This window comes from Ricinus communis, chromosome 2 (assembly GCF_019578655.1).
Source record: "Ricinus communis isolate WT05 ecotype wild-type chromosome 2, ASM1957865v1, whole genome shotgun sequence".
Lineage (NCBI taxonomy): Eukaryota > Viridiplantae > Streptophyta > Magnoliopsida > Malpighiales > Euphorbiaceae > Ricinus > Ricinus communis.
This window is the reverse complement of record NC_063257.1, coordinates 1,596,799-1,621,803: the sequence shown is the minus strand read 5'-3', so window position 1 is coordinate 1,621,803 and position 25,005 is coordinate 1,596,799. Positions and strand designations below refer to the sequence as shown.

Genomic DNA, 25,005 nt, shown 5'->3' with positions numbered 1-25,005 from the left:
GATTATTTTTAATATGACCGCTTCCGTGAATCCGTTGTAGTCTAGTCGGTTAGGATATTCGGCTCTCACCCGAAAGACCCGGGTTCGATTCCCGGCAACGGAAGGTTATTTTGCCTTGTTTTTGTTTACGTTCTTTTTAGATATTTTGAACTGTATGGGCCCACTTCACAATTCGGGCGGGTATGAGGGCTTTAAGTTTAGGATCACAAGTGGGCCTTTTCTTAATGCGCATGGACTATTATTGGCAATGGTTGTTGGGGCTGTTGTCAGTAACTCGAATATTATTTTTGATCCGCCTAAGATTTTCTTTTATTAAGAAAACGTGGATTTTTCAAAATATAAAATATTTAAAAATTCACATATGAGGTAATTAAAAAATAAAAATATATATATATCACTAAATTAATTAAAACACTCAAAATACAGGTTATTCAAATTATAAGCAGTAAAACAGTAGACAAAAACCTCTCTAGAAATTTGATTAAAAAAAGAAAACTCTATATAAATGTTTTATCAGTAGATTATAGATGAGATCAAATTGAGGCTGGTTGAAGAGTAGAGATAGACTCAGCTCTGTCCGTCCCTACGTTAAAGTTTGTAAACCTCAATAGCGACAGGCCAATTTGATAGTTCAGGAAACTTACTAGTCTTAAATAAAATACTCAGTTTGTTAGTCATCAAAAAACCCTTCTTTCTATCTAATTAATTACACATTCAAAGTATGGTTAATTAGATGGTTCCTTTAGTCACAAACTTCACAAGAGTAATGTTTACTTGAAAATTTTTGACATTTCACGAAATTTATAGATGTAATTAAAAAATGTCATAAAATGTAACAACTTTTATAAAATTTTTGGTCCTTGCAGAACTCTCAAAATAAAAAATTCCAAAACTATATATTAAAATCCCTTAGGATCATTTTAACTTCTTATTTATTCAAATATAATTTTAAAATCTATTAATTTAATAAAAGAGTACGGACAAATTTATAAAAGCTCAAATTTTTATAATTAATTGATTTTAATAAAATTGATAAAATTTAAAAATCTCATTTTAAGAAAATCTAGATCAAAATAAATAAATTAAAAACTTCTAATACTATCGTATCATGCAGGGTTAATTGATTTTAGGTATTTTTTTATTATAAATTTATATTAAAATAATAAAATCAATTTAAATATGTGTATTGATGACTTGATGGACAAAATTTTGGGGAAGAATTGATTCTCACAACTATCTCTCAGGTGACCATTCCCTTCCCTTGAGTCAGGTGAGAGTATCAAACCCCACTGTGATAAGAATCCACAACACAAGAGAGTTAATGATGAAACCCATACAAGTAGAAAGCAGAAAGCAAAAGTGCAAAAAGGTCCTTCAAACTATAAATTAATATGGCCACTGCACCTTTTGGAGAAGAGAGAATAAAAACACTTGTAACCCAACAAATGGCGTCGTTTCTATCTCTCTGCTATGTTTACAACTAGAAGCATAACACAGCACAATACACGCTCCTCTTCTTCTACTACTCCTCCTCTCTCACCAAAACTCAATTTCTTCTTCTTCTTCTTCTTCTTCTTCTTCTGCTGCTGCTGTTGTAATGGCAACAGCTATTTTTCTCTTCTCTATTTGTTATTATTACGCCACCTTCTTTTTATTCTTAAGTGACGCCGTTCCATTGTCAGAGATCCAAGCTTTGACCTCCTTCAAGCAGAGCCTCCACGATCCACTTGGCGCATTAGACGGCTGGGATGTTTCCACGCCCTCAGCTCCATGTGACTGGCGCGGCATTGTCTGTTATAGCAACCGAGTTCGCGAACTCCGTTTACCTCGCCTTCAACTCGGTGGAAGCATCACTCCCCAGCTTGCTAACTTGCGCCAGTTGCGCAAGTTAAGTCTACATTCTAACAACTTTAACGGCTCCATCCCTCCTTCTCTTTCTCAATGCCCTCTTTTACGAGCTGTTTACTTTCAATATAACTCCCTCTCCGGTAACCTTCCGTCTTCAATCCTTAACCTTACTAATATTCAAGTCCTTAACGTAGCTCACAATTTCTTTTCCGGAAATATCCCTACCGATATATCACATTCACTTAAATACTTGGATATCTCGTCTAATTCCTTCTCCGGTGAAATACCGGGAAACTTGTCGTCAAAATCTCAACTTCAACTCATCAATTTATCGTATAATAAATTATCCGGTGAGATTCCAGCCAGTATCGGTCAACTTCAAGAACTGAAATACTTATGGCTAGACTATAATAATCTGTACGGTACTTTACCATCGGCAATAGCTAACTGTTCTTCCCTCATACAGTTAAGTGCGGAAGATAATAAGCTTAGAGGTTTGATTCCACCGACTATTGGTTCAATTCTCAAACTGGAAGTGCTCTCATTATCGAGCAATGAACTTTCTGGTTCTATTCCAGCCAATATCTTTTGTAGGGTTTTTGGTAATGTTTCTTCGTTGAGGATTGTTCAGTTAGGGGTTAATGCATTCACGGGTATTGTTAAAAATGAAAGAGGAGGAGGAGGAGGGTGTGTTAGTGTTTTAGAGGTTTTGGATATTCACGAGAATCGCATACAAAGTGTGTTTCCGTCTTGGTTGACTAATTTGACTTGGCTTAGATACATTGATCTTTCTGGAAACTTCTTTTTTGGTTCTTTCCCTGCTGGTCTCGGCAATCTCTTGAGGTTAGAGGAGTTAAGAGTGAGTAATAATTCATTAACTGGTAATATTCCTTCCCAAATTGCACAATGCAGTAAATTGCAAGTTCTTGATCTTGAAGGGAATAGGTTTCTGGGTGAGATTCCTGTGTTCTTGAGTGAATTAAAGAGATTAAAGTTGCTATCTTTAGGTGGAAATAGGTTTGTGGGTGACATTCCTAAGGGTCTTGGAGGTCTTTTTGAGCTTGATACTTTGAAATTGAATAACAACAATCTCACAGGAAAATTGCCAGAGGAGTTATTGAATTTGAGTAATTTGACTTCTTTGAGTCTTGGTTACAATAAATTTTCTGGGGAGATTCCTTATAACATAGGGGAGCTGAAAGGCTTGATGCTTTTGAATTTGAGTTCTTGTGGGCTTTCAGGGAGGATTCCTGCGAGTATTGGGAGTTTGTTAAAACTTAACACTCTGGATTTAAGTAAGCAGAATTTATCTGGGGAATTGCCAATTGAGCTATTTGGGTTGCCTAGTTTGCAGGTTGTTGCGTTGGAAGAGAATAAGTTAGCTGGGGATGTTCCTGAAGGTTTTAGTAGCTTAGTTAGTCTACAGTATCTCAATGTCAGTTCCAATTCATTTACTGGTGTGATTCCTGCAACCTATGGATTTCTAAGTTCATTAGTTATTCTCTCACTCTCTTGGAATCATGTTTCGGGTGGGATACCTCCAGAGCTTGGAAACTGTTATAGTCTTGAAGTTCTTGAACTTCGCTCGAACCATTTGAAGGGCAGCATTCCAGGTGATATCTCTCGCTTATCTCATTTGAAGAAGCTTGATCTTGGCCGGAACAATTTAACTGGTGAAATCCCAGAGGAGATTTACAGATGCTCCTCTCTTATTTCTCTTTTCCTGGATGGTAATCAGCTTTCAGGCCATATACCAGAGTCATTGTCGAGGTTGTCCAACCTAAGCATCTTGAATCTTTCCTCCAACAGTTTGAATGGTGTCATTCCAGCAAATCTTTCACAAATATATGGCCTGAGATACTTAAATTTATCAAGTAATAATCTTGAAGGGGAGATTCCACGATCACTCGCCTCTCATTTTAATGACCCCTCTGTATTTGCTATGAATGGAGAATTATGTGGGAAGCCACTGGGTAGAGAATGCACCAATGTAAGGAACAGAAAAAGGAAGAGATTGTTTCTGTTAATTGGTGTTACTGTAGCTGGTGGTTTCCTTTTACTACTGTGTTGCTGTGGCTATATTTACAGCCTCTTACGTTGGCGCAAGAGGCTCAGAGAAGGGTTAAATGGTGAAAAGAAGCCAAGCCCAGCAAGAACAAGCTCAGGAGCGGAAAGGAGTCGTCGAAGTGGAGAGAATGGAGGGCCGAAACTTGTCATGTTCAATAACAAGATAACATATGCAGAGACATTAGAGGCAACAAGGCAATTTGATGAGGAAAATGTGTTGAGCAGGGGAAGATATGGACTCGTATTCAAGGCCTCGTATCAAGATGGAATGGTGCTCTCAATCCGCCGTCTCCCTGATGCATCAATTGATGAAGGCACATTTCGCAAAGAAGCAGAATCATTAGGAAAGGTGAAGCATAGAAATTTAACAGTTTTACGTGGCTACTATGCAGGACCACCTCCTGATGTGAGGTTACTTGTTTATGATTATATGCCTAATGGTAATCTAGCTACTCTCCTTCAAGAAGCCTCCTACCAAGACGGTCATGTCCTAAACTGGCCTATGCGTCACTTAATTGCTCTAGGCATTGCTCGTGGCCTAGCTTTCTTACATTCACTCTCAATGGTCCACGGTGATATCAAACCACAAAATGTTCTTTTTGATGCCGACTTTGAAGCACATTTATCTGAATTTGGGCTTGAAAAGTTAACCATACCAACACCAGCAGAAGCTTCAATCTCTTCCACCCCGATTGGGTCATTAGGCTATTTTTCACCAGAAGCAGCATTAACAGGACAACCCACAAAAGAAGCTGATGCATACAGTTATGGGATTGTATTATTAGAGATCCTGACAGGAAGGAAACCAGTTATGTTTACCCAAGATGAAGATATTGTGAAGTGGGTTAAAAGGCAATTACAAACTGGCCAAGTATCAGAACTACTGGAACCAGGATTGCTTGAGCTAGACCCCGAGTCATCAGAATGGGAAGAGTTCTTGTTAGGAGTCAAAGTTGGGCTTCTTTGCACAGCACCTGATCCGCTTGACAGACCATCAATGGCTGATATTGTGTTCATGCTAGAAGGCTGTAGGGTCGGACCAGATATTCCCTCATCAGCTGATCCCACTACATTGCCTTCTGCTGTTTGAACATTTTTTTTTTCTTTTTTGAAACAGAAGTATCATTCTTGATTAATATTTTTTGTTATAAAGTTTGTTTATGTCTCAATTCATCAAATTAATTATTCTTCTTCTTACTCGTTTTTATAATTCCTTAATTTGCTCCAATGGGCACAACCTTGATCCCTACGGCGCCGCTCTATTCAAAATTGAAGGAATACATTTTTCTGTGAATCCTTGCGTAGAAGAAGAGGGCCCAAAAATATTTCAGTTCCCGCCAAAAGCATGACAAGACACGTGGCGAAATCTGAAGGAGGGTAAAAGTAACCGTTAATTGAGTGGTGAGAGGGCATGTGGCTTTATCGGAAATGGGGAAATGGGGCGTGAGAATATGTGCATGTCTCTATTTGGTTTGGCAGAGAGAGCACTCAGAATTTCTGGCCGTTGCCACGTTAGAATAAGAAAGTGTTGACCAGCACGTGGTCCCTGACCGCAACAAAAGTCCTGTCACTTTGCTGTGTGACAGACAATTATATGGTGGCACGGAGATTGTATGGTTTTTGGACACTGGGTCCCAAGTCCCCTTACACTATTCTTTCGATTATAAAATTCTATCTCCACACTATATCACATACACACAGATCAAAATACATGATACCAGTGTACGTAATACTACTAGCTTGAAAGTGTCTTTTAATGCATCTTGTGACTGACTACAGACTTTTCAGACTCAAAAGAGCCCAACTCTTGAATGAGAATGGACAAATGCACCATTTTCTTACTTATGCAGCATAAGTCACTTTCAATTTTTTTTACTTCTGCCATCCCATGCCCCTATGTCCTTCTATCCCTTTCATCCACTAAAACTAAAAGATCTTTAAATTCTATATTTTTACTGCACGAAGGAGTAAAACACTCGATTCTGCGAATTCCTTACCCATCCACAAATTTAAGAGTAAACTTAAATGGCTTGGCCCACAACCGATAATAAACGGACCCATCCTTTCTGTTATCGTCATTATTAATGTCCAACTTCCCTCATCAAGCTTATTTGTGCATGGATGTCTGCTTGCGCAAAATCATATCTGCGTGATGAGCATAAAGTCGAGGGAAATGTTTGTCAATAGCATCATTATTGGATCACAGATTTATGGCAGGTGCAGTGTGTGTGAACTTATTAAACTCGAGGCTGTTTACCTCCTTTCTCTTCATCAGCCCACACACAATTGTGCAGTTCAATCTTACATTCTTTTATTTTGTTTACTACATTGGCAACTAGGTTTTGTTGAGCGTGCAGTTTAACATCCTAAATACATTGGAAAATAATGCCATCTGGTCCCCAGCTCAGTAAGCATGTTGGATTTATCAAAGTGACATATTCTTCTTGACCTAGCTTAATATATGCACCTGTCTTCATATTCTAGAAATCTTGAAAACCGCTTTTACATTGAAAGAATTGGAAATTCTCAGATAAATTATACACAACAAATAAAAAAGAAATAATTACAAACCACACTTCCTACGCAGATATCAGACCTTCAGGAAGAGATTCATTATCAGGATCGGGTGAGAGAAATCTCCGGCAGGCATATAACACAGCTGAATGAAACCCAGTTGGGTTGTCTATGAAAACGAAGTGCCCGCCCTGCCATCCAGCACGAAAACATTCCATCAATCTTAAGGGTCATTTTATTTGCTATAAATTTACTGCAAGGGCAGGACAGGAGAGAAAGAGACAGACCTGAGGAACCCTAATGATTTCACATGGGACATTCATATCTTTGCGAGCTCTTTGGGCCCCTTGATAATTCATCCAATCTTGCATCCCATATATGAAAGTAGTTGGCACTTTCCATTGTGACGCGCTGTAAGCAGAAATTGGGATAAGTGAGAACTTCCACTTTCAACTCCATCTACTACGTACAACATTTTCTAGCAAATAGAAGTCTATCATTGTAATAGAATCTTATTTGAGTACTATTACAAGCCTTAATAATTACTTTATTGACGCAGGCCTTCATGCATATGCCTCGATTAAGAGATGCCTAAGGTTACGAAGACAATGAAGATAATTCAAGGGTATGCGGAACAGGAAAGATGTTTTACAGCAAGACAAATTCACATACATTTACCTTGAATTACTTTTGTCTTCCCTCCTGAAAGTGCATATGCATATGTATAGTGCATACGGGCATGTGCCCCCATTTATGTTGTGCATCAAAGGGAAAACATGGCAACACTTGAGAGAAAATTCAGACATTTTAGAGAAATGTTCACTCTGTTAGAGCTATTTTCAGTTAGTCCGAGAAGAGAGAGTTTTAGGGAAAATTAGAATAAAAGAAGTATAGGCACAATTAATAAATTTTCATTCTCTGGTACAGGCAGACATTTTAATAAATTTTCATTCTCTGGTCAAGTATTTGACCTTCAACAGGATATGTCTCCTTTACAAAGCCTCCCCACTCCAGCATTCTAGATCATAATGGTTTCCAACATATCCAAAGAAGGAAGTGGTAAAACAGTCTAATTGATTTTATCATATGGTGCAACATCATACAACCCATTTGAACATGTGCAAGACATAACCAACAAGAATCAGCATCACTTTCAGTTGGGTTCTAAATACCTAAAGAAAGACATGCACACAACAAACATGCAGCAATAAATATTCTTTCACACGTGAGTAGCAGTACTAACTGTAATTACACTTATAGAAAAGATTATAAATTCATTTCACAAAAATAAGATGACTCAATAGTTTTAGAATTAACTTTAAAAGAAAAATGACAATCAAAAGAGGTTATGATAATCAAACCTTTGTAGAAGGGGCATCCGAGCAAATGCTCCAAAAGAAAATATATATTTCAAGCATAGCTCTCCACTAGCTTTGGCGGCTAAGGTATGGTACACATAGTCTGAAAAGGGAAAAAGAAAACCATCAGTAACCTACCAATGAACATATATGCCCACAAAATTCATACACTACCTGTAAGCAATTTGGACTCCTCCTCCTTTAATATCTCACCAGTTGAATATGAACCAAATCTAGCAGTTGTGTACTTGCGTACGAGATCTGGACCCCAAGGACCTAAACCTCTGGATTTAAAGATTAACCAGTTAATTAGAAACTGAGAGAAAGGCTGATGCAATCCACTATCCAGTGCATTATACAAAAAGTGGCCCAGATATGAATCATGAAAGAAGGTGAAGAGAACTGCATATACAGTTATTGCACTATACATTTCCTATTGCAAGACAATGTTGGAAATCCCTTTAGATAAACTAAAAAAGCACTCCACAGAAACTATATAGAGGACAGAAGACCCAGTCTTCCACCATATCATATATTGCAAGCTTGCAGCACCTGGGCTATATTGATACTCAAGAATACCAAACCACAGAAAAATGTGATTGGACATTTTCTACAGAAAAGAGTACGGCAACAAAAAGCCCAAAAGAGAAAGGGATGAACAATGTGGTCCATATATCAGCGAAGAAAAATGTATGATCATGAAATAGCAAATTTAAAATGATTGAAAAAAGACGCGAAACTATGTTTTAGATAAATGTTACAGACATGCTCAGAATGGGGAAAGAATACAGATATATACCTAATAACCTTCTGAGGAGTAAAATTAGACTCCCATAAATGATTCAAAACTGCTCCCTTCCATGTTGCTCTGAACCGAGTAAGCTGCTCAGATTTGTCTTCAGATTCTGATGAAAATCCAGCAGATCCCACTAAAATCAGATGTTGAACATGCTCAGGATGCTGCGACACAGATATAACAAACATCAGGAATGGCCAAAACACAATCATATTGCTTTCAAAATTCTAATATGCATGTGAAATAACCTTGAGTGCATATTTAGCTGCAATATACCCTCCGAAAGAATGTCCAAGTAAGATGAAGTTACTGAGGTTTTTCTCTTTACGCCAAGCCTCAAAGGAGTCAATGAACCATGCCTCAGTTTCTACATTAGAAAATACAACATACTCAAATAGATTCTTACAAACTATTCATAAAATGATTTGAGCTTAAAACAAAATGAAATTGTATCTAACCTTCAGTGCTCTTACACGTAAAATCAGGTCTACTTGATCCACCCCAACTGCATTAAGCCAAAAAGAAAAAAGCACGATAAATCCTCTCTTAAAAAATATAGGTGAACAATCCTTTCAGAAAAAAAATTATATATATAGGCGAACAACATCACTAGCAAACCATTACAAGAACAAAACCTCAACGAAAATTGGTAGAAAGACAGTGAGAATAGGTTTAAATATGACTAAATTGTTACCAAAAAGAGGGAGGGAGTTTATCGGTCAATTCCGGCATTATGGTTTCTTCTTTTTCTGTTTCTTAATATTAATATTACTAATAATACCAAATTATACCTTAAAATTCTCAACAAGAACCAGAGAACACAAGTATATACTGCTATTGGATAAGTACTTATCGTCCTCGTTTCAAGATTTGAATAACAGAAGAATTTCTACAATTATTTCGCAAAGGTTGCCAAATTGAATTCGTTGTCAAGTATTCGACTTTCAAAAGTAGAAGTATAATTCAACTATAGAATAGAGGACATAATAAACATAAGCAAAAAGCAGAATGAAGAGAAAATTAAAATAAAGACTAGATACCCGAGCTGATCAATAGCAATGAGCCTGAAACGAGAAGCAAGAGCATCAAAATTGCGAAAGAAGAAGCCTTGAGAAGCAGCATATCCATGAACCATAACCAGTGTAGGAGAATCCTCCTCTTTGCTATCAAAAGTAACCGTGTTAATAAACCGTGCCTCGTCGCTTTTAGAACGAAACCACCTCACCTTCGACCCCGGTGGGCCAGACCCTATATTCACTTGTTCCACAACATAGGGAGTCCTGAAAATCAATACAATCAATCAAAGGAAACTTAAAAGAAATAAATTGATATCAATTACGAAATGGATAGGAAATTAGTTACTTGACGAGGGAGAGAAGACGCTTTTCGGCGGCGATGATGTGATCGGTTGAAGTTGGGATCCAACGGAGAGCAGATGGCCATAGAGATCTTGTTTTTGCCCATGACGCTGACGCTGACGCTGATGCTGATGCTGATGTGGCAGCAGCCCCTTCCGCCATTATTGATGATATTGAGGAGCTAGATACTCGTAGCAGTCGTAGGCGAAGCAATTTCATAAACGCGAATTCGTCGCTGTAGTTAGTCTTAAATTAAGCAAAAGCACTTATATATAAAAATGGAAATTGACTGGTAAAAAGGCGCGCCACGCTATGGTTAAACGGCGTTGACGTCCGTGGAGAAGAAAGAAAGGTGTAGAAACATTTTTAATCAGCAGCAGCAGCCCATATGACGTCAAAGATAGTTAAATTACGTTGGCGGTGACGAAACATTTATATTCCAAGTCCAAGAATAGCAGCTTGTTTGTACCCATCTTATAAAATTTGCTCACTTTTTCCCTCTTCTGCAAGACAAAATCATATTCTTTTCGGATCCGCCTTTTTCTTCTTTCAGGCCAAGTGAACTTTTAATAACTGCTACAAGGCGCGCAGCTATTTTCATGTTTCTTCGAGACAAAAGTAGACTTTAAAGGTTTAACTGAATAACAAAATGAAAATCTATTGAATCTTTGCCATCTCACCGACAGTTGAATTCAGGCATCCGTGAATGAGTGTTGTTAGGATCAAGTTTGATACATTTTACAATCCTTAGAAATGTTAGATTTGATTAATCTGGCCATTTTGATTGCTGTTTTCTTAATAAACGATAATTTCTGGTAAAAAGAAAAAAAAAATTCTGGCTATATTATAAACAAACACATCCACGAGGTTACCATGGGATACAACGAAGCCTATACTACCAAGCCCTTTACTGCACAATTCTCTCTCATGACAAAAGCCCAAAGGGATAACATATTCCTACAAAAGACTTCAAATAAATCCAGAACACATCATGAATAATAAAACAATGAGACATCTGAATCTACATTTTACTGCATCAGCAGTAGCACTAAACCAGTCCAATTAGGCAGAAAAATCTCACTGGAGACTGGAGACGTGATTCTTGAAATGAAAACACTGGCAACTTAAACTTATGTTAATGAATCAGAACGGATCACACAACCACTTGAGCAGAAAAACCTCTGTTACTCAGCTCTTGACTGACCAGCTCGGGACGAAAGTATGATCCCAACAATAAGGCCATAGAGAGCCAAGGCTTCGGCAAAGATGAGAATGAGGATCATCCCAACAAAAAGCTTTGGCTGCTGTGCATTAGCTCTGCAAAATGCAATTATTCAACATTAAATGAAACCTTTTGGGAGAAAATTATAACCAACCAACATCTCTAGCAGGCAAGCAAGATGAAAATGAAAGACCACCATCTATCATGCACACATCAGATGGTATAGATAATGGAGAAGATGCAAGAATGCAACTAATGGAGGGCTAATCAAGGCACCCAATTCAAGAAGTTCCATAGAAGGAAATCAGTCCCATAAGAAAATGACATGATAGCAAAAAGCGCATTTCTAGAAGATTCTAAATCTTCAAAATTTAATTAGTTCCAGTCCTAAAAGCTGTCTACATGTCAAACCATAACTAACTAGCAAACAGAAATATGATGATGCAAAAGCAATAATCAACAAAAAAGCAGATGTGTTATTAAAATAACATGCATTAATCATATCAGCAAATTTTTTAACCAAAATTCTACACCAAAGGTAGCTCGCATTCTTCCTCAGCGTCATATAAGCTCAATAATACTAACAAAATAATCAGATCAGGCAATCTATACCACGCATAGAAAAAGAGGTTAGAAACGGATGGGTAAGAAGAGTACCTAACACCAGCATCCCCAACGACGCCAATGGCCATACCAGCAGAAAGACCAGCGAGACCACAAGCGAGACCAGAAGAGAGGTGAGCGTATCCGTCGAAGAGATAATAGGATTTAGCCTTGGGATTAATTCCTGTACTAATGATCACAGCAATAATCAAACCGTATATACCTAAAACTCCTGCCATAACCACCGGAACAATAGATTTCATCACTAGCTCCGGTCTCATCACACCCATTGATGCCACACCAACCCCGCTCTTGGCTGTTCCATAAGCAGCTCCCATGCCTGCAAATCACCAGATCAAAGTGCCGATTCCACATCAGCAAAAATCAATACGTAAAACCATAAACAACAATTGAGATCAAATATATTACAGGAGAAAACGAGAGCAGCAGCAGCGCCAAGGAACCCAAAGAAAGGAGCAGTCTCATCGCCGCTAAATGCCGGAGCCATGATTTCCCACTTTCTCCTTCGCTTTCCCCAAAAAATCTGGAGTGTATTAGTTATTAATGAATGACGCCCCCTTCCCTCTAATCCGAATTAGGGAACAGAAGAAGTAAGTGTCTGTTAGCTTAAAACATTCACAGGTCAGAAAAGATCTCTGGGCTTTGACCCTCAGGGATAATGGGCCTCTATTCGTTCATTTAGAAATTTTTCTCACAACAATGAATTTAAAATCTAATACCATTTAAATTATTAAATAAAAAAATCTATTTAATTAAGCTATTAGCTGACCAACATTAAATATTCGATAAATTACTATTAGCTGATAATATATTTAACCCTTAATATAAACATCAAATTGAAACTTTATTTCCAAAAGCAATATTATTAGTCCAGTGAGTTAAATATATTAAGTTATATAACGCTAAATAATACAAATACATATTGAAGATTTTTACTTATAAAATAAATAATTTTATATTAACAAGTAAAGAAAATATTAAATATGGTATTTTATATTATTTTCATACACATGTATCATGGACAAAACACAAACATAATAGAAGTTACATCATAAATGGATCTGTTATTCATATTATCAGCTCTACAAATAGAGTGATGCAATCATAAATGGATTTAGATTACAGAAACTTACAGATTATGCCCTTAACAAAAGGCATGCACCTTTAGATTATAGATACTTACAGATTATGCCCTTAACTAAAGAGAGGCACCTTTAGATTATAATGTGTCATGCATTTAAAACCTAGACTGAAAAAATAATAATAACACATCAAATTGCTATAACGAATTTGTTAACAGAATTGCTAAAATAACTTGGCATGAAAGTGTTGGTTAAACAGTATTTTTTTTTAGAGTGAGAACAATATATTTTCTATAAAAAAATACGAAGTATAAACAATTTGCCAAAATCAAGTTACAAAAGATAAATCATTTCTTAAAATAGTATTTTCTTCTAAAAGGATATTTGAGGTTTATAGCCAGCCAGCAAGCAAAGCAAATGATAATTTATCCCATTGAGATTTCTTTCCACCAAAACGAGATCAAATCGGATGGCAACCTCCAAGTGCACGGAAATTGCAATTTGCAAGGAACGGTGGAAAAATTATAAATGGGGAGCAGAATCAGTTTACCTGTTGATGTTACTATCAAATCAAAACTCAAAAGGGTGATAATCAAATTTAAATTGATCCCCTGCAAAGACGCTACATTTTGGCAAAAGAATCAGAAACCTATCACAAATACAACCATATTTGCGATACAAGTCAATTATTTAGTTACAAAATCTTGAAGAATAAATTAAGCAACAAAGAAAATTAAATGTAATTCCTTTGTTTCAAATAATAGATCAGAGCCCTTGACTTGGTCAAGCTGTCGTAGCGTGGTTAGCAGTAATAGAAGAAAAGAGATTGAGTTCTAGAGAAGTGAAACATGAACAATCAAAAGTGACGTTAAATGAAATTTTCAACACACTGAAACAGAAACATTTGATGCCATGCCAGAACTCCATATCGTGAAAACCTAATAATATTTCCATCTAAAAGTTTCAGCTTTCATTAGATACCACTATCAGTGGATTAAAGGCAAGCAAGACTACTACTCCTAGCCAACAATCAGCATTCAGCATTCAGCATTCAACAACCAAAATATGTAAATTTGACTGTCAATACTCTTAGCACCACAAGCGCGCGCTCCTTCCACTACCCAAGAGCATTCATCACTGCATATAATAGAAGCAATCTGAACTGAAAATCAGGAATATAATCCATAATCCAATTCCCTAAAAGTAATCCAACAAACAAAATAATTAGCCACATTGCACCACAACAGATACCAAAATTCACTAGAATCAGATAAACTGAAATATCTGCAAAACCTTAATTAATTTGATGGAAGAAACAGAATAGCTTAAATTTGCCTCCAGTCCCTGGTATCCCATAAACAAAATTGGCCACACATTGCACTGCATAAAATCATCAAGGTCCTCGAATCAAATAAACATAAACAACTGCAGAGCGGTAATCAACTTAATTGAACAGGAGAAAAAATTGGGCATAGAGGCATTACCTCATTGAAAAGCCGTCCACTGTGATTTTACCAACCTGACACAAGCAGAAAGAGGCGAAGGCTTAGATAACAGCCAAAGATAAGAGAGATATTATATTGTCATCCGGTTTGAACAAGCAACAGTTATAAATTCTATGGTGATGCAAATTTATAGAAAATAAGACAGTTAAATACACCACCTGCTCAGTTGTACCTTGTAGGCCAATTGTTCCCAAAACAAAGACTTCTTAGCACGTCCAAATGCAATACGTTATTCACACAGACGTCTTTGAACCACTCACCATATCAGACAATGATGTAACGATTCATAACATTAACAACATCCATGCATCTCAACACACACACCTAAACAGTGTGTGTGTGTGTGTGTGTGAGAGAGAGAGAGAGAGAGTACTTTTAAGGCCACCATAACATCACAAAGGCTGCTTAAATATTAAGAAAAGGCTTCCTTGGATTGAAAAAGAAAGGTCAGTAATTAATGTTCACTTGAAAAATCAGGACAGTACTTTTAAGTACTTTTTAGGAGAGAGAAAAATGCTCTGTATCTTGCCAGCATGAACAATCCTAAGCTGTACACATATTGAAAAGGGGAAAAAGAAGTCAGAAACAAGTAGTGTCTTGTCTATCCGGTCCCTGAATATATTAAGAAGAAAGGGTATCAACTCTCCACCCTTCAAGTACAATTCTGATGGATAATGAACTGATAACTAATCTGATTCAAAAGGTGCTGATGCTTATGATCCGGATAGACTGGAGCTAGAACACCTTTCTTGAGCTCCTTTAACTTCATGATACATCAAGCACAAATCTGATGACATTCTAAAGCATGACAATTGTCGAGCAAGATCTTCACCACAGAGGCCAAACAGAAAGTGATCTTCACCGAGGCTTCCATGGGATCCAATAGGCCATAAGAACCATCTCCCTTCTTCCTTGACACTTTCTGGATCATTCAACAGCATTTGGTTTGGATTATGTATGTACACGGGACCCAATCGAGGAATGCCAGCATCTTATGCTATGGACTCGTGCATGAGTAGAACATAACACAGCTTCTGCAATTGTCTTAGAGGCACAGCCACAAACACAAGCTAGTCAATTGTGAGGACCATCAAGGTTTCCCAGTTGGCTTCATTGCCATATGCCTCTCAATCAGTTTGTCCACAAAGGCACGAATCTGCACATTTAACATATTCAAAGGTAAATTTCATTGAAGTTCCAAAATTTTAGAAAAAGATATGCAAGTAACTTATAACTGCAGCAAGATGGAGAAGTTATGAATAGGGCTCACTGAAGGTAAGACATTATAAGTTCCATAAGAGGAGCAGTGGTTCATACTAACTATATTCAGGTGATCCATATTGCAAGAAAGTAAGTCCCTTCAATAATTTGAACATATGACAATGATATAGAAATTTTATATTACCATGAAGAGAAACCAACATGAACAGGAAAACTGAGAAGGGACATTTCCACAACAACCAACTAATCCAATTGGAATGTCTATCTTGAGGGTGAATATGTAAGTAGTGATAATACACTATTGGAGTACAAACCTTGTTCTTGCGTTTGGAATCAAGAAATTTGGAAACAGCCATTGCTTTTTCTGCATCAGTAGCCTGTTCCATGACCTGGGGATAATTAATATATGCAAAGGAATGTTAATAGAGAGAAGAGCTCTTTCAACACCCTAGATAACCAAATTCTAGTAACTGAGTTCGTATATGTGTAATCTAAAACCAAATAATCCAAAAGAGGGAGGAGAAGAGAAAATAACATGACCTTAGTTGCAGTTTTCTTCATTATTGATTTGTAGCCCTCCCTGTCAACTTTCCTTGCCTTATAAACAGGCATCAGGAGTGACGCAACAAAATCCACGACAGCCTGTTTAATGCGTTCTGCACCTCGATGATGATTTTTCTGTGGCTCCTTTCTTAACGTAACTTGTGAGATGGAGCTCTCATTTAATCGTCCATCATTCTTCCAAGTGTGTGGTTTTGAGCTTGTGTTTGAATCCTCTTCATCCTTTATATGCATAGCTGGGTGGAAAAAGTCTGAATCAGCAGCAGCTGCTTGAGATTGCCATCTCTCAATGGCATGATAGTCCTTTATCCCCTCACTGCCAGCAGAATCAACCCATGCTCTAGTAAAAAGACTGCTGTCAACAGCAGCAGTTTCTCCAGACTGCTCTCTTAAATTCATATGGCATGTAATCTCATTTGAATGGCTCTGCTGGGATAAGTTATCCACAGATATTCTTGAACTATTGAGGTTAACACAAGCAGCAGAAAAATCAACAGACCATTCCCTGACTCTGCAGTTCCTTGAGTCTATTTCTGATAAACAATCTTGTTTTCCCAGGACACCACCAGACCACTTTCTTCTAAGATCATATTCGTCCACCTGTGCATATTGTTCCCGTCTTGCAAATTTGTGAAATGAGGGTATCTTTGGGAGCTGCAGCACAGTGTTACATTTGGCTTCCGCATATGCCTGAAATTTACAGCCACTATTTTGCTTCAAAGACGTACACTAACAAGAGAGAGAAAAAGAAAAGCAAGAACTACAGCCACAAAAAAGAGGCAAAAGGAGGGTCCGAAAACACAGAACTGAGGTAAATACGCTATTTTAAACAACAAAAGCAACTTATGTAATTCTGTGGCTCAAGAAATCTACTATCAATATGAAAAGGAACAAAAATACATCAAAATCTAGAAAACAGCATGACACCAATGTTTTACTAAAATTTTTAAATCAGCATGACACCAATGTTTGGTTAAAAGTTTTAGCTTACAGGAGGCAATCTAACTTTAGATTCTTATAGCAGCTCAGTACCAAGTTAAGGAGGAAACCATTAGAAAACCTCAAATAGAAAATAGACTGGGAATTTTGAACAAGTAATCATAACAGATTGTGACAACACAGTTGGATTAAAACCAGAAACTGAACGAAAAAGCGGGACTCTAGAAATGGCTGAGAAACAAACCTCAGCAGCTGCACGAGCAGCAGCATGGGCTGCCTCGGCTGCAGCTAAGGCAGCCAATTCTTCTTCGGACATGGCATACTTGTTCTCATTCTCTACCTCAGCATCTTGTCTACCTACAGAAGCATGGGAGGACGATTCCAGTTTCGAGTCCTTTGAGGTTTCCAGCTTCACCAGCTTTCCATTCACTTTCTTCATGTTTGCATTACTCTCCAAACCACCATATTGAGAACGCAGCGGTGGCTTCCCTGAGGCTTGGTTGCTTATAGATTTTGCAGTTGCTTGTCTCAATAGCTTCAGTCCACCATTTGAAGCTTTTTCTCTGCGAAAGACTTCAAGCCACACACTGACCAGCTGACTTGCTATGGCACGTATATCACGGCTGGTATGCACACAAACTTTTTCTTTGACAGTTTTCCCTATGCCTACACCAACAAAATTTTATACCAATAAGTAAACAACACCAAATTCATTATAGTCATAACTTTTCGACTCTTCCATTTAAAGGGAAAGTTCCCCAACACATTAAGGAAAATAATACCACTACCTCATATTCTGAAAAGGAAAAAAGAAAAAGAATGAATGAAGCTGCCAACTCTAGGAAAGATTTTTGTCTTTTAGTGCTTAGAAGAGGAATTAAAGTTTAATGAAATTCTCATTTTAAATCCAGTGATAAGGAAATACAGAATAAATTATTTGGACAAGACCCAGCCAGTTTTTCCATGATAGTTTTATCTTTATAGAAATTTAAGCAAAATAGAATGTCAGTTTGGTGAAAGTTATGATTATCAATCACCATTTCAGAATCAGTTTCCTAATAACATATGCAAATAATCCATCTTCATTTCATAATATTAAATAAATAAATGCCTATATGAATGTTAGAAACACAAAAAGGAAACCAAGAATCAAAAACCATACCTGACAAACGCACTGCAAGTAAATCAGTTGAAACAAGTACAAGAAGCCGAACACAATGACGCAAGAGCTGGGTCCCATCCTTCCCCATTGAATCCTGTTATTAAATATTTGTAAGGATTGCAATTTTCAGTCCATGTATTATAAATAATTTGCAAAACTTTCTAAGTTTTATTCATTAATATAACTATACACTATGAAATGCAACATACCAGAATCCACGAATTAAGTGTGGCAAGTCCTTTTCTGGTCCCAGCAAATAACTTCAAGGTTTCAACAGGAAGATTCAACAACTTTTTCGCCAGATGTAATCGTCCTGCAGTAGTTTTAGAAGTAAAGAACATTTCTTGTAGTAAAGCTTCCCTGGTTACAATCTGGTCTCCATCTAAGGAATTCTTGTACAGGACATTGGAGATTTCAACTGCCTCAAGTCTCTTTGTAATATCCCTGACTTCATCTCTTTCCCATTCTGTGTGTCTCTCTGCAGCTTCCATTGCCTCCACTTCCGCTGTATAATCATTTCCAGTATTCAGTATGTCAATTATACGAACTGCCTCCCGGAGCCCACTCATCATAGCACCACCAACTGTGTCAGGATGCTCCTTGCAGGTAGCTTCACCGGCAAAAAATACACAGTTCTCAATGGGCCTGCCCAATATATCATAGTCTTCCCCAGATGATCCAATAGCAACATAAGAGTAAGCACCATAGCTAAAGGGATCTCTACCCCAATCAGTCACTACTGAAGCAACTGGATCAGGTACTACAGCCTCCCCAAAAAGCTTACGAAGAACCATTAGTGCATGGCTCACATGATCTGATGAGCTCATACTTTGGCCATCAACAGCTGCCTTACCAACTACTAAGGCTATAAGAACAGGAGCGCCAACAGTTTTCCTAACATTCCAAAACATAAAGCAATGGCCTCTTTTTTGAGTCTCCTCAGCAGTAGCTCCAAAGTAGTCTACGGAATCATCCCAAAATACTTCTGGAAACTCCAAAACTACTTTATTAAGAACTCCAAAACCAAGTCGTTGGATGGAAGAACATTTCCATTGAGGCAATGGAGGATTGAACTTTATGCCTTCTGCTTTCAAGCACCCAAGTGGCACCGTGATCAACACAGCATCTCCCAAAAACTCACTACCGTTTGACGTGGAAATTTTAACTTTGTTATTTTGACTTTCACTTAATCCAGTTTCCTTGGTGCTATATGAAATATCTGTAACTATATGATTCAGGTGAATGCGAAGTCCTTCACTAAGAGACTCTACAACATTACTGTAACCCCCTTTAATCATACAATGAGCTCCTCCAAATCCTCCATAAACATCATCTTGATTCCAATAGGGAAGTGATACTTCCTTCAATAAAGCAGCACAACCATACTCCAAATGGGCAAAATGCCAATCCATGACCCTCCTCTCAAGAGGACTTAAAATCTCCTCTTTAGAACTTTTCTCATGAACTCCACCATCGACACTACAACTTTCTGAACCATACAAATCTTCGGCTGTGGCAAATTCGGTTTCGTCAATATCTGTTCTTGATCGTGCCGCACGACGTCTTTTAAGGGCATACTCTAAACCATCCTCCAGAGACATTTTCATAGCATGTTCCCCTTTCTGTGCAACAAGCAAAACCATGTCATCCAGCAGGCTATTGTACTCTGCTTCCAATGCTTCATCCAGATCTGTAGGAACTTTTTCTCTAGTCACAATATCATAAAGAGGGCAATCACTATTCAGGACTGTCAACTCAAGGCCTAATTGAGCACATATCAATGATGAAGGGTCTGGTCTCCTTTCAGTAGCCACATCAGCCTCGACACCAGTAATAATGCTAGCCCCAAGATCTACAGGAACTGAAAGAGATGAGCGATCTGTATAAACACGCCCCCCTATCCTACTCCTAGCTTCAAGGACAGCGACAGAAAAACCCTGCCTTTGCAAGTGGCGTGCTGCAGTTAAGCCAGCAGGACCAGCTCCTACCACAATGATCTTCTTCCTGCCTTCAGAATCACAAAGAAAATTGTAATCCCTCCCGGCATCATTGCATGAAGATGATTGAATACTTTGCAAGTCATTTCTTAATTCTGGAGTTATAACATTTGCCGTGCTCTCCAGAGTTGCACAAAATGGATCAGCATGCACATCATCCAAATTGGCCAGTCCATTTGATAATTTTTCATTAACAGTACCAGTTTGCTGAATATCACCAGCTGGGCATTCTTGGTATTCCAATACATTGGAGACTTCCAGTTTCGTTGGAGTAACAAGCTCCCTGCTCACTGTAGTTTTTGGTGCTGGGTTTTCATCAACAGTAACTCCATTATTTGCTTCCAAGGAAGTTTCAGAACTTTTAACTTGACCAAGGATAAAGGAGACTCCATCCTCCAAATCAGCAACTGATGCTCCAGGATTCACCTCGAAAGTTTTTTCTTCGAGAAGTTTATAATTATGCTTCACATTGGGTTCTGCTTTCTCTTTATTGGAAGCAATTCCAACATTTATATAGCCCTGCCAAGATTTCATACGCATTAAAATCTGAACACTAGACAAACTGAATATGAAAGATAATCTAACGCTAGAGGGTGTCACATACAAGTCCCGACCAATATTACAAGCCACTGAAAAGCTAATGAAGGGAAACCGGGGAGAGAAGATGAGTGAGGGATCCATACAGAACCAAAAATTGTAAGTAAATCTCAGCAAAATTTATAGACAAACTTACACTCTGATCAAGAAATGCATATATTTCCCTAATTAGAGAATCGCGTGATGATTCATCTTCAGAAGGAGTATCTGTGACACCACAGTCACTAAGAGGCAGTATACGACTAACATCTTTGTTCCAAAGACCCAAAATCTGATTCCTGCAATCCAGCCAAATGAATAAATTAAACAGAGCAAGAAGAACTAGTTGAAATATATCCAAAAATATAAATAAAAATTCAAGATACATTTTTCACCAGCCATATGTCCAAACTTTAACATCAAGAAATTCTGTGAGGTGTGTGCTACAAAATGTATAATGTATTATGCTATGTACAATCACATTCAAGGAGCATAAATGATCAGAAGCAATATCGAAAACTTGATCTTACAGCAAAAAACTAAAAAAAAAAAATGTACGGACCATAAAAATATGCTCGTCCAAAGCAACCATATTAAGAATTTAGAACGGATAAACACTGATGTAGAAAATAAAATGAACTGGATGATCTGTGATCAGTCATTGGACAGCAGTAGAAGACAATATAGCCCATGGCAATAAAACAGAACAAGGGGAAACCACTATTCTGGATAATTATCCTAACAGCATATTCTTAGGAGAGACTAAATCTAGTTTCTGAAACAGGAATACTGTAACAAGATAACAAAATAGCAAAAAAGAATAACAGCACTACTTTTTAGTATAACATATGTCAAAGGGACCAACATTCTTAACCTCTGTAGACAAATATGATGTCAAACAGAAATTATTTCAGAAATTGTGAAGCTAAAGACATATCCTATATCTTCAAAATGAGAAAATGGCAGTAACTGGTTTACAACCTGCACATGCTGCCATAAGGAAATCCACTTTCTACTACCAACATTTAGAGGGAAGAATGATGCACTTTTTGAGGAAAACCTTAATATTGTATAAGCAAAAAGTAACTACAGCCCAAAGATTTAAAACCTCTTCAGAAACTACTTTTATTCTCCAGACAGGTAGATGGTTACTTGAATATTAGGACAATTGCAAGTACTGTAACTGTCAGAACACTCTGAAAAAAAAAAAATTACTCTCCAAAGGCCAGATATGTAGGAATTAAATTTATCTTCCTAATTGCTCCAAAATCTACTTTGATGCATATTACGTTTAACGCCAGTATAAAATAGGCTAACCTTCACAGTATATTAGGCATAATAACTGCAAAGACAAGTATAGCACTAGGTATCGCTGAGGATGTACTAGTAATGAATAGATGCATTCGATCAGCTTCCTAATAAGTTACGGATATTGAATAAGATACTCCATTAAACTGCACAATATAAACAGAGATAACCAAAGTATAACAGCATATGCAAATGTAAAGCTAGGTGCCTAAGCAGTAACTAACCTGCACTCCAGATATCCTTGAAGCCCGCATTTGCGTTTTAAGACCTCCTTAAATTTTATTTTCTCGACAGGACCAGCAGCACGGGCTTTCAGTCCAACTGACACGGCTGCTGCCCCACCACTGTCAGTTTCTGTAACACCAATTGAAGAGGAATCAGATTTCTCTCTTGTTCTAAAACATCTATCACCATCAACAGCCTGCTCTCCTTCTGGATAACGTTGATCATTTACCAAGATCTCCCAATCAGGATCCCCTTCATAAGCCATGTCCCCATGTCTACGTTTTTTAGTCTTCCTTGAACCACGTTGAACAGAAGATGACTTGCCATCTTTGATTTCAGAATCAGGAATAGATACAGCATCTTCATGACAACTTTCATTTTCCTCTGGAGTTATGGACTGAGTCATCTCTTCATTGATGAAATCATGACTTGGAAAACAGTTCCCTTTCATTACATCATCTGAAGAGACATTTTGATGGCAAACAGTGCTGCACTTTTCAGTGGAGATGGAGGGGTCATTTGGACGGGCAAAACTTTCTAAGGAGTTCCCTTGGCGGTTCATCTGGAAAGTACAAGCAGCTTTATGGACTTCATTAGACATTGCAGTAATTGAAGATAACTTACCATTAGAAATTGCCCCAGCTTCCTTCTTGGGAGAAACTGAAGCAGGGTATGACTTCTCGCAATAAGCATTTGGATCATTACAAGCACCACAAGTTTCTTCAACCTTTGGCGAAACTATTGTAGAATCAGCATCTTTATCCTTCTTCAAATGGTTCCGAGTTGAGTTAACTTTCAGAGTACCATCTAAAATTCTCTCATAAGCTGGATCATAGATCTTGCTAGATGAACTTTTAGATGACTTGTTCATCAACTCATCATCCCAAGGTGGTGATATTTTTTTTCTACTTGAAGAAAATGAAATTTGGTTTTCCACATTTGAAATGCATGCAGTTGAAACACCTTCAGATATCTGGTCACATGCATCCTTTATATCTTTGTCAAAACCATGCCCGCTAAATCCCTCAATGCATTCAGACTTCACCGCTGCAAGTGTGGGCTCTTTTACATCATCAGTAACAAAAAATTTTGCCATCCCCGTAGTACAAAGCTTTAAACCACTCTTCAGCGAAAGAGTTTCCAAGCTATCCTCTTGACCAGAAACGGAACAATTTCCATCACATATTCTTTGTGTGCTGCAAGGATGCACCACAGGCCCCTCTTGAACATTTAAGACACTAGGATCTAGCATATTTTCATCTTGAATCCTGCTACAATGAGATACCGAAGACGGATAAAAAATTACTGAAGATCTACCATGTCTCTGATGACTGGACTTCCTAATTTTATCAGAAGTCCTTTCTGTGGAATCTGAAGCTTGACAAAAACCATTGCCAAGGCTTTGGTGTGTCGCCATCTTATTGTCTTCAGAGGTAGGGCTCAAGCCATCCTCCAAACTCCGAACCCTATTGTTCTGTTTTGGACATGAATTCATGCGAGACTTCCTTATCGGACCAGATTGTGCCTTCTTTAAAATACAAGACAGAGAGTCTTCTAACTTCTCATCCAAAGAGTGACTTGCTCCTTCCTCTTTTTGATCTTCCACACAGGATTCAAGATTTTCTGAAGAATCATCAACCATGGAGTTAACCCTAATTTTCTCTTTCTTAGGATCACTTTTTGTTTTCTTATCCCATTCTTTATGTTTGCGTTCTGTCATTCCTTTATTCATACTCGCATCCATCAAATTACCAGCTTCAACACGCCCTTTATCTGCATTTTCCTCTAAAGGCCTAGCACTAACAGATCCAATGTCTTTTTTAGGACCTTTCAACCTCTTCCTAAAACTTGCTAATGTATCATCCATACCCGCAAAATCTTCAGCTTCAGGCATCAATTTCTCATCCCTAATTTCAGCCTTAACCTTATTAAGGATTCTAGGTCTCTTCAACTTGAATAAAGACCTAATAGGCTCATCATCTTCAGAATCAAGACCAATTTGAATCTGTTTCGATCTGTCTTTAGCTCCAGACTTCTTATTATCTTCACCTTCCATTTTCTTAGCAACCCTAGGTTTCAACAAATTATTCTGAGACAACAAACCTTCTTGTAACCCTAGCTTAACATGGGAAGTAACTGAACTTGACAAATCATCGCCTTCCATTTCTCAATTACCAAGAAATTGAAGCTCATGTTTCGAAATTAACGCCTCTTCTATTAAGAATTTAAAGTCATATCCACCACAATTGGAACTATAACAAAAAGGTTTCCGGTACAAAAGCTATAACAAGACAGAACCACTGAGAATCTCTCTGAATTAGTGAGCTCTAATGCAGGTATACCAATGGCTCCTTTATACCTTAAGCAACGGGATTTCAAAACGCGAACAGGAATCAAATTGTAAAATATATATATATAGTATATATACATATAGAAAACAGAACGCAAGGAGAAAACAACAAAAGTCAAGGTTTCGAATAGTGTCACCACGAGTCTACGGCCTCGAAGAATAGAGGAAAGAAAAAAGGAGGGAAATCAGACCTGAGTAATGGAGGTGGAGCAGGGCGTTAATGGATTTGTCGAGGGAGAGTGAGAAGCGCACGTTAGCATAGCGTCCTGTTTCTGGATTGGGAAAAGGCCTG

The 25,005-nt window shown here is 37.7% G+C and overlaps 4 protein-coding genes, 1 long non-coding RNA gene and 1 other non-coding gene across 7 annotated transcripts; 2 read left to right on the top strand and 4 right to left on the bottom strand.

The window, feature by feature from the left end:
• The first annotated feature begins 30 nt into the window (after window positions 1–30).
• TRNAE-CUC lies at window positions 31–103 on the top strand. The gene has a single exon. It is a non-coding gene; the product is annotated as a tRNA-Glu (tRNA).
• A 1,214-nt stretch (window positions 104–1,317) lies between these two features.
• Window positions 1,318–5,093, top strand: LOC8269997 (probable LRR receptor-like serine/threonine-protein kinase At4g36180). The gene has a single exon (XM_002510438.4). It carries the CDS (start codon window positions 1,598–1,600, stop codon window positions 5,003–5,005), a length of 3,408 nt encoding a protein of 1,135 aa, XP_002510484.2. The 5' UTR covers window positions 1,318–1,597; the 3' UTR covers window positions 5,006–5,093.
• Window positions 5,094–5,623: 530 nt separating this feature from the next.
• On the bottom strand, window positions 5,624–10,516 carry LOC8275822 (1-acylglycerol-3-phosphate O-acyltransferase). The gene is made up of 10 exons (XM_002510439.3): window positions 9,946–10,516; window positions 9,624–9,863; window positions 9,042–9,088; window positions 8,832–8,950; window positions 8,587–8,747; window positions 7,962–8,071; window positions 7,791–7,890; window positions 6,717–6,840; window positions 6,512–6,620; window positions 5,624–6,060 (listed from the first exon to the last, which is right to left on the bottom strand). Exons 1-10 carry the CDS (start codon window positions 10,158–10,160, stop codon window positions 6,023–6,025), a joined length of 1,263 nt encoding a protein of 420 aa, XP_002510485.2. The 5' UTR covers window positions 10,161–10,516; the 3' UTR covers window positions 5,624–6,022.
• A 241-nt stretch (window positions 10,517–10,757) lies between these two features.
• Window positions 10,758–12,384, bottom strand: LOC8275823 (V-type proton ATPase subunit c2). Its single transcript, XM_002510440.4, has 3 exons — window positions 12,196–12,384; window positions 11,821–12,106; window positions 10,758–11,258 (listed from the first exon to the last, which is right to left on the bottom strand). The coding sequence occupies exons 1-3, from the start codon at window positions 12,272–12,274 to the stop codon at window positions 11,126–11,128; spliced, it is 498 nt and encodes a 165-aa protein (XP_002510486.1). The 5' UTR covers window positions 12,275–12,384; the 3' UTR covers window positions 10,758–11,125.
• Window positions 12,385–13,496: 1,112 nt separating this feature from the next.
• On the bottom strand, window positions 13,497–14,347 carry LOC125369157. Of its 2 annotated transcripts, none has more exons than XR_007214762.1 (2): window positions 14,163–14,347; window positions 13,497–14,066 (listed from the first exon to the last, which is right to left on the bottom strand). It is a non-coding gene; the product is annotated as an uncharacterized LOC125369157 (long non-coding RNA). The 2 variants fall into 2 exon arrangements; XR_007214761.1 differs by having other exon boundaries at window positions 13,497–14,006.
• Window positions 14,348–14,786: 439 nt separating this feature from the next.
• Window positions 14,787–25,005, bottom strand: LOC8275824 (lysine-specific histone demethylase 1 homolog 3). The gene is made up of 8 exons (XM_015719487.3): window positions 22,363–25,005; window positions 20,988–21,129; window positions 18,467–20,773; window positions 18,258–18,351; window positions 17,340–17,761; window positions 16,136–16,846; window positions 15,910–15,984; window positions 14,787–15,530 (listed from the first exon to the last, which is right to left on the bottom strand). Exons 1-8 carry the CDS (start codon window positions 24,525–24,527, stop codon window positions 15,465–15,467), a joined length of 5,982 nt encoding a protein of 1,993 aa, XP_015574973.1. The 5' UTR covers window positions 24,528–25,005; the 3' UTR covers window positions 14,787–15,464.